Below are 11,289 nucleotides of genomic sequence, written 5' to 3' on the forward strand. Positions count from 1 at the left end.
TGGGTGTGTTTAGCCGAAGCTAGCGCTACGTAGCGCTACGTAGCGGCTTCATGTAGCAGTTGCAACTGCTGCGTTACTTCTGCTGGACAGTATTGCTACGCGCAGCATGTTCTGTAGTGGCCGCCATTTTTGTAGGTGCAAATATGTTTGTGTACAAATCGCCGTATTCTTTGCTTGCTAAACTCTGTTTTTTAATTATTTATAAAAATGGCAAAAAAAGTGTCAAAGTATTATAATTGGGACGGTATTATTGTAGAAATAACAGACACTGAAGAAATACACAACCAAATTGAAAATGGTAAGCAAACAATTAACCTTAAGCGTGTTATTTTAGGCATAAAATTTATTGTATAATTTCTGTAATATTTTAAGTTTTGTTGTTTTTTATTAAGTTAAAAAAAAAGTTAGAGGATAAATCTCTTATTTTTATACATATTTCTTTTCGATTCAAATTTGTAAATATCAGAATAATCTTTGTGGTTAAACCTTAATTAGGCGCGTCATTTTGGACATAAAATTCATTTTATAATTCTGGTAATGTTTTACATTCCGTTGTCTTATTTCTATTTTCCGTTGTCTCATTTTTTGTCTTAAAAAAAGTTTGAGTTTAATATTTGTAAATAAAAAATAATAATTTCATTTTAGATGGGAATTTTGCCACCGCGTACTTCACTAATGCAAAAAAAATAGTTTTAAAGTCGGATACAATCATTGATTTTACATTAATGACTGATGATTGTCCATCTACATCAATGACTGATGATTGGCCATCTACATCAATGACTGATGATCGGTCATCTATATCAATGACTGATGATCGACCATCTACATCAATGACTGATGATCAGCCATCTGCATCAATGATTGATGATCGACAATCTGAAAAAGAAAAGTTAAATAAAGAAGATACAACCAAAGAAAATAAGATAGTTATTGCAGACGATGGTATGTTTAATATTTAATCAAATTGAAAAATATTAAGGCAATGAAAGAAATTCTTGACCAAATGATTTTGTCTCTTGTTTCCTCAATTAGTTATTCATGCTATAATTAATTTGTTCTTTTTTAGATTCAACCATAGCTGATTGGAGTGATCCAGCCACGAAATTATTGCTCGCAAGTTATTTCGAACGAAAATCGAAATTTCGTGATCCGACGAAAAGAAAAAAAGACTTATGGAGAGAAATAACAGATGTATTCAATAAACAAGGCTATATCATTTCGAGTAATGCTTTAGGCAAGAAATTTCGAAATCTGAAGACCAGATACAGTACTATAAAAAGAAATAACGATAAGAAAAGTACAGGAAAAGGTCGTATCATGTGGAAGTGGTATAAAGATATGGAAGAAATTTTCCACGAGGACAAGTCGATCAATTTTGATAAAGCGATAACTAGTATGGATCAAGAAGATTCGAATGCGGTCAACAATGTTACAGATGAAAGTGAAATTTTGGATTTGTCAACAGTCAATAGAAGGTTTATTTCAGCAGCATTGTTATTTTATTTTTCCAAGAACTGTTTAACTGCTCTTTATTTGTCTTTATTATCTGATATGTCTTGCTCTTTTGACTGGTTTTCTGATAGTAAAGAAACTACTGAGGAGTTGCGGAAGGAAGCTGATGATCCATCAAACGCTGATGTTACATTGAAAGATTTTCCAAGTGAAAGTAGTTTTGATGTAAGAAATGAAAACAGTTTTGATACAAGTAGTCTTGATGGCAGCAGTCGTTCGAATAGTAGCTCTCGAAAAGCAGCGAAAAGCAAACAATTATATAGCCAAAGAAGTCGACAACTGGAGATCGAAACAATGAAAATCGATGTTCTGAAAGCGATCGAAAATAAGATCCAGCAAAGTTCAGCTATACAACAGCAAAATATGCAGATGTGGCAAGAAGGTGTCAACGCTATTGCTGTTTCACAGCAAAATTTAGCCGACGCGGTAAATGCCAGAACACAGGCCTTAAAAGAACTGACTGAAATAATTAAGAATGCGAACGTTACCAAATAAATTTCTTATTATACATAAAGAGAAGCGAAAGATTATGAAAGACTATCAATTTATTATGGAAGACTTCATAATAAATAAGTTATATTGATAATCAAATAGTTTAAAAATATTTTTTTATTTAAAAACATGTTTAGTTTTTACAATATAGTTTATAACAAATTCATAATTTCTATTCGTTTTTGACGTGCATTTTCATTTTCCTCAACATTTACATCTCCATCATCAATAACATCATTATTGACACCAACATCATCTCGAATATTTATGTTATCTCTAATATTGATACCTTCGTGTAATAAAATAAAATTATGCAAAGTACAAGCTGCCGCAATTATTAAATTACCCATCATAACGGATCTCACATCTAAATATCGTAATCTACGAAATTTGCCTTTTAGTAAACCAAATGCTCGTTCGATGATTGAGCGTATTGATGACAATTTTGCATTGTATCTTGATTGCATTTCGCTAAGATGGCCGTTGTCCTTGAATGGCGTCATCACGTTTTGGAGTAATGGATATGCAGAATCTGCAATGATGTGTTTATCTGGTGGTAACAAATGATTCTGTTCATCAGTTAATTTGGTGTATAAGGGACTGCTCCGAAAAACAGCTGCGTCGTGGGCTCGACCTGGTCGACCAATTAAAACATCGATGAACTTGCCAGAATGATCGCATGTACCTGCAGAAGTATTCAACATTTGGTTTTTAGTGGCACGTTATTTGCATAATTATATTGATGTTATATATATATATATGTACCTTGCAAAATAATAGAGTGAAATCCTTTTCTATTGTAGTAATCATTTGCATTTCCCGGGGGTTGTTTAATTTGGATGTGACACCCATCGATTGCTCCGATTACACCTGGAAATCCTCTAGATCGTCTATAGAAAACCTAAAGAAAATTAAATTCAAAAGAAGGTGATACCAAAACAGAATATCATAGCCGCCAATGTCTTTATCATACTTACAGTACTATTTTCTACATAATCATCAGCATTCGGCCACTTTATATATTCTCTCATAAGGTTTTTCAAAATTTTTACTACTTCTGAAAACGCATTGTAAGCAGCAGTTTTCGGTAATCCGAATCTGTCAGCGACAGATCGAAAACTATCAGGTGTTGCCAATATCCATATAGATAGTAGTATTTTTTTTGTGAAAGGAATATCATCTTCGACCATTAATGGCATTAATGTATTTTCTAATTCCTGTAAATAATACGAAAATTAAATATACACTACAATATCTCATAGATGAAAACCTTGAAATGTTTAGAAATTTCCGGACAAACATTGCTACCAGACGTTTTGCATGTATACGTATTTTTATGAAGCGAATAGAGACAGACATACCAACATTTAACTAAAAATCTATTTTTGCTTTTCATTACCTTGATAATAAGAATAATATTGATTTTTTCTGAAAAATGGAATGTAATTTTTATTAATGGAATGAAATTTTACAGTTTTAAAATCTCTGGAACTCAAAAAAACAGGTTGTAATGATAAGTTCATTTATCTGACTGCCTGTCCGGAAAAGTAGCATGCTCTTACAAACGATTCGACAAAATATCTGAAAATTGGTCAGCATTCTACCTGCATTGGGCTCTTAAAAAATTGTTGTCTTATTTAAATTCAACTTCTGGTTTCGCTCGAAAAAATTTGTAATATAAAATTTCAGTAAAAATATTAAAATTTCATGAAAATTGATAAAGATTCATAATGATTCATAGGAGTCACAAAAAATTTATAAATCTTTTATGAAAAGTTTTTACGGAAAATTGTGAAATTTTTGAAAATTTATATCATTGAGAGAATATATCATGTATTTTCACTGAAATAAAAGTTCAAAAAACCAAATAAAATCTGTTGATCATTTCGGATAATAATAATTAATTCTCATAGTTTATTAATTGGTGATAAAAAATAATAATAAATTCTTATTAAATGTCAAACAAGAATGATTTTTTCATTCACAATTAATGTCATTTTATATTAGCATTTATTTACCATGTATGTTCCCCTCGACATTCTGAAATGAGAGTAAAACTATTGATCGTTATATTGCGGTATAATATCTTCAACATAGTCGTCATTCCTGACAAGCCCATTTTCACGTGGATGTATATGCAGAAGGTTATCTGCATTATCTTCATTCTCACCTAAAGCGAGTAATGCATCTTGAATATCTCCAGCAATATCTTCTTGACCTTCAGTGTCGATCAATAAACAATTATAATTAATTTATAACGGAAGAACAAAAAGTTAATTTTTTGTATATTTGTTACTATTTTGGACATAATTACCTGGAAATTGGACGAGCATTTCTCCAGCTAAGTTGATATTTTCATCAATATCTGCTATAAACTCATTCATTACAAAATCCATTATATTATCCATGTTTTCCAATAACTTTTTAACCTCACTTATTGGGTGTGTTCTGCCAAAGTTAGCGCTACGTAGCACTACGAACACACTCAAACACAAATAAAGAGCAGTTAAACAGTTCTTGGAAAAATAAAATAACAATGCTGCTGAAATAAACCTTCTATTGACTGTTGACAAATCCAAAATTTCACTTTGGGTGTGTTTAGCCGAAGCTAGCGCTACGTAGCGCTACGTAGCGGCTTCATGTAGCAGTTGCAATTGCTGCGTTACTTCTGCTGGACAGTATGGCTACGCGTAGCATGTTCTAAGTAGTGGCCGCCATTTACAATAATACCGTCTCAATTATAATACTTTGACACTTTTTTTGTCATTTTTATAAATAATTAAAAAACACAATTTAGCAACCGAAGAATACAACGGCGATTTGTATACAAACATATTTGCGCTTACAAAAAGCGCTGCGCGTAGCAATACTATCCAGCAGAAGTAACGCAGCAATTGCAACTGCTACATGAAGCCGCTACGTAGCGCTAACTTCGGCTAAACACACCCTTTCATCTGTAACATTGTTGACCGCATTCGAATCTTCTTGATCCATACTAGTTATCGCTTTATCAAAATTGATCGACTTGTCCTCGTGGAAAATTTCTTCCATATCTTTATACCACTTCCACATGATACGACCTTTTCCTGTACTTTTCTTATCGTTATTTCTTTTTATAGTACTGTATCTGGTCTTCAGATTTCGAAATTTCTTGCCTAAAGCATTACTCGAAATGATATAGCCTTGTTTATTGAATACATCTGTTATTTCTCTCCATAAGTCTTTTTTTCTTTTCGTCGGATCACGAAATTTCGATTTTCGTTCGAAATAACTTGCGAGCAATAATTTCGTGGCTGGATCACTCCAATCAGCTATGGTTGAATCTAAAAAAGAACAAATTAATTATAGCATGAATAACTAATTGAGGAAACAAGAGACAAAATCATTTGGTCAAGAATTTCTTTCATTGCCTTAATATTTTTCAATTTGATTAAATATTAAACATACCATCGTCTGCAATAACTATCTTATTTTCTTTGGTTGTATCTTCTTTATTTAACTTTTCTTTTTCAGATTGTCGATCATCAATCATTGATGCAGATGGCTGATCATCAGTCATTGATGTAGATGGTCGATCATCAGTCATTGATATAGATGACCGATCATCAGTCATTGATGTAGATGGCCAATCATCAGTCATTGATGTAGATGGACAATCATCAGTCATTAATGTAAAATCAATGATTGTATCCGACTTTAAAACTATTTTTTTTGCATTAGTGAAGTACGCGGTGGCAAAATTCCCATCTAAAATGAAATTATTATTTTTTATTTACAAATATTAAACTCAAACTTTTTTTAAGACAAAAAATGAGACAACGGAAAATAGAAATAAGACAACGGAATGTAAAACATTACCAGAATTATAAAATGAATTTTATGTCCAAAATGACGCGCCTAATTAAGGTTTAACCACAAAGATTATTCTGATATTTACAAATTTGAATCGAAAAGAAATATGTATAAAAATAAGAGATTTATCCTCTAACTTTTTTTTTAACTTAATAAAAAACAACAAAACTTAAAATATTACAGAAATTATACAATAAATTTTATGCCTAAAATAACACGCTTAAGGTTAATTGTTTGCTTACCATTTTCAATTTGGTTGTGTATTTCTTCAGTGTCTGTTATTTCTACAATAATACCGTCCCAATTATAATACTTTGACACTTTTTTTGCCATTTTTATAAATAATTAAAAAACAGAGTTTAGCAAGCAAAGAATACGGCGATTTGTACACAAACATATTTGCACCTACAAAAATGGCGGCCACTACAGAACATGCTGCGCGTAGCAATACTGTCCAGCAGAAGTAACGCAGCAGTTGCAACTGCTACATGAAGCCGCTACGTAGCGCTACGTAGCGCTAGCTTCGGCTAAACACACCCAATGTTCGTTCTTGGCCAACTTTTTTTCGACAAGATATGTAGTAACTTTTCGACGAAAATCTCTTAGGGCGACGTCCCATTGAGCGGAAATCTATAGCGGAACGGAATGTGCGGAACCAGCTCGACCAATCATAACCATTCCGTTTTCTTTCCTTCGCTTTTTCTGTGGTTACGATTGGTCGAGCCGGTTTTGCACATTCCGTTCCGCTATAGATTTCCGCTCAATGGGACATCGCCCTTACTTATGTTTCGTCGCCAGCCAATAAGAACGTCCAACAGGTTTGTCGTACGACAAATGTAATATTAGCTTTAAAGTCCTCCAGGACTAGGTAGGCATTGTTGCCCACGCGCCTCACACTGTCTCGGAGGGAATCCAGGGATTCCTCTAAGTTTTTTCTGCTGCGACTGGGAGAGAAGTAGCAGCTGAACACAGCCAGTTTCTTCCATCGCACGGCCACAAACCCGTGGCTTCTGTCTAACACTTCCGAAACAGTGCGACTAGCTTGAGGAGACCAAGCGATTGCCGCCATTCCGTCAAGGTCGCCAGCTCAGCTCTGGATATCAGGGATCCAATAGGGCTCTGATATCGCGACCACCTGCCGCTCACATCACCTGCCAAAGCAGGTCTTGTGCAGAACCGCAGTGGTTAAGATTAACTTAGAGGAGTATGTCCATCTTTCTGCACTACCTCCATCTGTTCCTCGATCCTCCGCTCCGAGGGTTTCTTGACGCCATTTCGGCCCTTCGTTTTCAACGGACAGGCCGCGCTCCCAACTCTGTGTTTCGAGGCTAAGGTTCGAGATGCGCACAGCACGCAGTGGGCCTTTCCCTTGCAGTTGCGTGCAACGTGGCCCCTCTCACCGCAACGATAGCACGTCTGGCTACGGTCGACGTCGTTGTGGCAGGCTGCCCGGACATGCCCGAACTCCAAGCACTTGTAGCATTGAAGCTGCCGGGCAGGGAGAAGGGTGACACGGGCTGACGACCACCCAACTCTCAGTCTACCCTTCTCCGAGACCTTTTCCGCCACTTCAGCCGGGCACCTGAGCCAAGCTGTGCCCATTTTATCGCGGCCTTCTTTAGTCGGGCTCATCCGAACATCTTCGGCTCGACAAGGACCAAAGTCTTCGGAACAAAGAGCCGCCACTACATCACCGGATTTAACGGACTCGTCGAGTCCCGTGAGGAGCACCTCACCTTTCTGTATTGTGTGGGTTACGACCGCCTTGCCCTGGAGAATTGGGGCTAGGGCTTTTACAAGCTTTTCGGCCTTTTCTTCTCCGTCCGGGCCTGGTATTTCCACCAGTATATTACCCCCTATGTCGCGGCGGATGCGGGTGTCCGTGATTTCCAGGTCTTATAAGAGGACGTTTGACCGCGTAGTGCAATTAAGATCCGCGTATGGGACAGGGTGCTCCTGGTCCAGTGTTCAGCGAATCGCCACTGCCGCCGTGCGCTTAGGTTTGCGCTTCTTGCGCTTGGGCTGTCCGCCCTGGGATTGATTGCCCCGAGATTGGCCGCTTTGGGAGTGACCAGGAGTCGCACCCGATAGAAGGCTTTGCCGTTGTTGTTGTTGCTGCTGGGCTTTGGCGGGCTTTTGAACCGCCATAGAATTTCTCGGCCGCGTACTTCCTTTTGATGGCTTGGGACCGCGGCGCTTCCGCTTTACCACTTTGATCCAGGAGTCTTCAGGCCTACGTTGACCTTTCCTTGGCTGGACTGCTGCGTTCTCGGCCTGTTGATTTTTCCTGCCCTGGGAAACTCCGGTGAGGCGTGACAGAGCGTTGTTTATCAACTCAAGTACACGCTCTTCCGTCTCCTTTCTTCCTCTGCGCACTAGTTCCGTGACCTCTTTTCTAATTATACTAGCCACGTTTTTCTCCTCGACAAAAGCGGGTTTCAGACCGCCCCCCGAAGTCTTGAGGACCCTCTTGCATCTTCCCATCGAAGGGGGATTAATCGGAGTGGCCGCAATTCGCGTCATCGGCGCCGATCCCACTGGGATTGTTTGGATCGACGTCATAATCGGTAGTGATGTTTGAACTGTCGCATCACATTTCTGCCGTGCTGGGGGTGCTTCTTTTGCTAGTTCATTTAGCCGGCGCTTCAACCCCAGCACTTCAGCTTGGAGCGCACCATTTGCAAGACGCAGCTGCAGCGCAATTTGTCAGATGCTCGGCATCTCCCTTCAACTCGACGCACAGAGCTAGAGCCCGGGACTCTCTTCGGAGTTTTACGACTGTTTCATTCGGCCTGAAATCGATTTCTTAAGTCGTTTAGACTTTCTCCTCGTTGTCTCCACATATGTGAGGCGACTAAGGATTACATCCAGCAGCGTAGGAATTGATGCAGAGTTGACATCTACATCGGGTCCCGGGTCCGCGTCCGACAAAGTTGGCAACAAGTCGTAGTCCGATTGCGGGTTTGCTTTGCTCCTCCGATGCTTCCGCTTTGCCTGCTCTTCCTTGCAAGGACACTATCCTTGAAGAACGAGTGTGTCAATGCTCTCATATCAGACAAGGATGGTTGCGCATTCATGGTTTTCCTTCCAGCGCTTTGAGAGTTCTCGTCAGACGATAAGATCTCAAGCGAGTCAATGGTGCGCTGGCTTTCTACAGTTTTAGATGTGGGAAATTGCTCCACTGCCGTACCAATGCTGCCAGGGCCTGGGACCGCCAGGTCCACCTCCATGCCGTCGGCAGTAGCATTGAAGATTACCTCGCCTGCCTGGCACGAGGTAGCCAATCCTTTGTTGGATGACGACCGCACGAGAGCAGGGTCGGAAGAGTCGGAACTTCCGAACTGCCGAGACCTGTGTGTCCGATTACACTGGTCCGGTAACGTTATCTTTTCTGCGTGCGACATCTCCATAATTTATTGGGGGGTTTAATTTCGGAGTGGCTTTCTCCTAGGACCGTTCCCCGCATAGAGGTGACGTGCCCGTCTTGCCCGGGTTTTCTCTCGGGGTTTTCCTTCCCCTATTTCCTCTCTTATTGTAAGATACGAGTCTCAATTACCAAGGACGGAACCCGGCGATTTAATGAGGAATTGATGCAATGAATTAGTTTTTAATGTTAGTTGATTGTTAGTAAGACGAGGTCCATAAGAGTTAAATCTCAATGAAAGTCGAATTTCATAATAAAAATATGATCATAATTGTTTATTACTATAAAAGATTGTTTATAGAAGATGTTTATTACTATAGAAGATTAATGGTAATTCCAATTATAGTGAACTGACATAAATGAGTTACAATTAATTTTGTTGAATTGACGAACATGACGTGGTTGTAAGGCTTGAAGCTCAACAGTCGAAACAACGGTATTCACGGCGGTCGGTACAATAAATTCGAATGTTACAATATTCTGTGCTCACGATTATAGATTCGCGTGTCTGAGTTGGTGGAAAATTTCGGTTTGAAGTGTGTTTACAAGATCATTATTTTCTAAATGCACTAATATTATTTAGTTACGAGTCGTCGGGCGGCTCCGTCTCTGCAAGATTGTAAAATGAGAAGGGTTTATCTCTAGTGTTTGAAAGATTCTTTTTTAACATAGGCGCGCTGTTTGGTACTATGTGTATAGCAAATCGAGATAGTCAATAAAAAGTAGATCACTATTATTGAATTATTGATCGGATAAATGTTAACGATCAATATTAAGGTACTCGGAAGTATCGTAGCGTTACGTTGTGTATCGAGAATTAATATTGGTTGTAAGAATTGATAATCGTGATTGCTGCTCATGTCGAAATGTAATATATACACGTGTACGTGTCGGTAATAGTGAGACTTACAATGTACTCGGTGATATATTTCGGTACAGTGATAGCGATGCTGATAATCGGCAACGTAGCTCGGTGATTGCTCGTAGCTGTTTTGCTTGGATTCGCGCTGCTCGCGGATGATCGGAAGTGGAGTCTTCGCCGCCCTTAGGAGGTTTGACGAATGAGAAGTTTGCGAAATTTCTTTGATTTAAACGGACTGATCGATTGATTGTTAATCACTGACTCTACCGCGTCAAAACTGTTTTCTGACAAATCTCAACTGTCTACTGAAGATCGAACTGTGTTGAAAAACTGTGTACTGATTAATGATTCATGGATCGAGGATCCAGGGCTTTTATAGATGCTGGTTAATTTCCCTTTTTCATTGTCCTTTCTCGAAATTTCGACCTTTCGTTCGTTGGCCTCCAAGAGCAAAGACCCTTTCCTTCTTTGTTTGATTCTTCGGATCGATAAGATCGTCGTTTGTACGTCTCTTATCTTGTTTATGTCTGCGTGTCGCAGCTCTAGCCTCTTGATTTTACGACTTTTTTTTTTAGAGCCGCGAGAACCGCAATGACATGCCCAAATTTCCGAGCGCGTAGCTCGCGTACAGTCTTTAGTTATCATATTCCCTTCTAAGGGGCGATAACTTTTATTTATCGATACCGGCTAGATTTGTTTATAATATGTCGTCCAGCTAGGTTCGTTTATAATATGTCATCCGGTTTGGACCTGTCTATCTTCTTTCAGCTGGTTTTCGTTTCTCTTTCCAGGAATTTGAAAAATTATTTGTTAAAACTACTGCTAGACTTTTTAATTATATTACGTTGCAAAATGAAAGGAGACGTAGAGTCCATGGCGTAACAGTAGTTTCTTTTTGAATTTTACAACAATCAAACTCTTGAAAATCGAGTCGACAAGAAGTACTGAATATTAAAAAAAAATCTATAACGTTTCTTCATCACCGAATTCTTTTCAATGACAGTTAAGATGACAATGGTACTGCTTGCACTCAAACTCAAAGAGAAGAATTTGGAAATGGATAAAAAGTTATAGATTTACCGCGGCTTTTTAAATAGAGAGTATTAACGAAACTCTAATTTATAAAATATTAAAACCATATTGT

At 38.3% G+C, this 11,289-nt stretch overlaps 3 protein-coding genes across 7 annotated transcripts; 1 reads left to right on the plus strand and 2 right to left on the minus strand.

Moving 5' to 3' along the window:
• Positions 1-44: 44 nt before the first annotated feature.
• On the plus strand, positions 45-2,107 carry LOC109862499. 3 transcript variants are annotated; one of them, XM_020442569.1, is made up of 4 exons: positions 45-298; positions 646-945; positions 1,070-1,478; positions 1,587-2,107. In XM_020442569.1, the coding sequence occupies exons 1-4, from the start codon at positions 208-210 to the stop codon at positions 2,008-2,010; spliced, it is 1,224 nt and encodes a 407-aa protein (XP_020298158.1). In that variant the 5' UTR covers positions 45-207; the 3' UTR covers positions 2,011-2,107. The 3 variants fall into 3 exon arrangements, with proteins under 3 accessions (XP_020298158.1, XP_020298157.1, XP_020298160.1); XM_020442571.1 differs by having other exon boundaries at positions 67-131; positions 257-298; positions 1,070-2,107; XM_020442568.1 differs by having other exon boundaries at positions 1,070-2,107.
• A 52-nt stretch (positions 2,108-2,159) lies between these two features.
• Positions 2,160-3,374, minus strand: LOC109862501 (putative nuclease HARBI1). Its single transcript, XM_020442575.1, has 4 exons — positions 3,369-3,374; positions 2,985-3,224; positions 2,773-2,908; positions 2,160-2,692 (listed from the first exon to the last, which is right to left on the minus strand). The coding sequence occupies exons 1-4, from the start codon at positions 3,372-3,374 to the stop codon at positions 2,160-2,162; spliced, it is 915 nt and encodes a 304-aa protein (XP_020298164.1).
• On the minus strand, positions 2,614-6,361 carry LOC109862500. 3 transcript variants are annotated; one of them, XM_020442573.1, is made up of 9 exons: positions 6,269-6,361; positions 6,102-6,143; positions 5,455-5,754; positions 4,955-5,330; positions 4,322-4,593; positions 4,026-4,225; positions 2,985-3,224; positions 2,773-2,908; positions 2,614-2,692 (listed from the first exon to the last, which is right to left on the minus strand). In XM_020442573.1, the coding sequence occupies exons 3-6, from the start codon at positions 5,672-5,674 to the stop codon at positions 4,065-4,067; spliced, it is 1,029 nt and encodes a 342-aa protein (XP_020298162.1). In that variant the 5' UTR covers positions 5,675-5,754; positions 6,102-6,143; positions 6,269-6,361; the 3' UTR covers positions 2,614-2,692; positions 2,773-2,908; positions 2,985-3,224; positions 4,026-4,064. The 3 variants fall into 3 exon arrangements, with proteins under 3 accessions (XP_020298162.1, XP_020298161.1, XP_020298163.1); XM_020442572.1 differs by having other exon boundaries at positions 6,102-6,361; XM_020442574.1 differs by lacking the exons at positions 2,614-2,692; positions 2,773-2,908; positions 2,985-3,224; positions 4,026-4,225 and having other exon boundaries at positions 4,322-4,375; positions 4,561-4,593; positions 6,102-6,361.
• Positions 6,362-11,289: the final 4,928 nt, after the last annotated feature.

This window comes from Pseudomyrmex gracilis, unplaced genomic scaffold (assembly GCF_002006095.1).
Source record: "Pseudomyrmex gracilis isolate BER0280 unplaced genomic scaffold, ASM200609v1 scaffold_1873, whole genome shotgun sequence".
Classification (NCBI taxonomy): Eukaryota; Metazoa; Arthropoda; class Insecta; order Hymenoptera; family Formicidae; genus Pseudomyrmex; species Pseudomyrmex gracilis.

Excerpts from the sequence above, each read along its gene's own strand:
- LOC109862499 (XM_020442568.1), top strand. The coding sequence starts at position 208 with ATGGCAAAAAAAGTGTCAAAGTATTATAATTGGGACGGTATTATTGTA. Across the intron at positions 299-645 it reads ACACAACCAAATTGAAAATG|ATGGGAATTTTGCCACCGCG; the intron begins GTAAGCAAACAA and ends ATTTCATTTTAG. Across the intron at positions 946-1,069 it reads GATAGTTATTGCAGACGATG|ATTCAACCATAGCTGATTGG; the intron begins GTATGTTTAATA and ends GTTCTTTTTTAG.
- LOC109862501 (XM_020442575.1), bottom strand. Across the intron at positions 2,909-2,984 it reads ATTATGTAGAAAATAGTACT|GTTTTCTATAGACGATCTAG; the intron begins GTAAGTATGATA and ends AATTTTCTTTAG. Across the intron at positions 2,693-2,772 it reads TCACTCTATTATTTTGCAAG|GTACATGCGATCATTCTGGC; the intron begins GTACATATATAT and ends ATACTTCTGCAG.
- LOC109862500 (XM_020442572.1), bottom strand. The coding sequence starts at position 6,192 with ATGGCAAAAAAAGTGTCAAAGTATTATAATTGGGACGGTATTATTGTA. Across the intron at positions 5,755-6,101 it reads ACACAACCAAATTGAAAATG|ATGGGAATTTTGCCACCGCG; the intron begins GTAAGCAAACAA and ends ATTTCATTTTAG. Across the intron at positions 5,331-5,454 it reads GATAGTTATTGCAGACGATG|ATTCAACCATAGCTGATTGG; the intron begins GTATGTTTAATA and ends GTTCTTTTTTAG.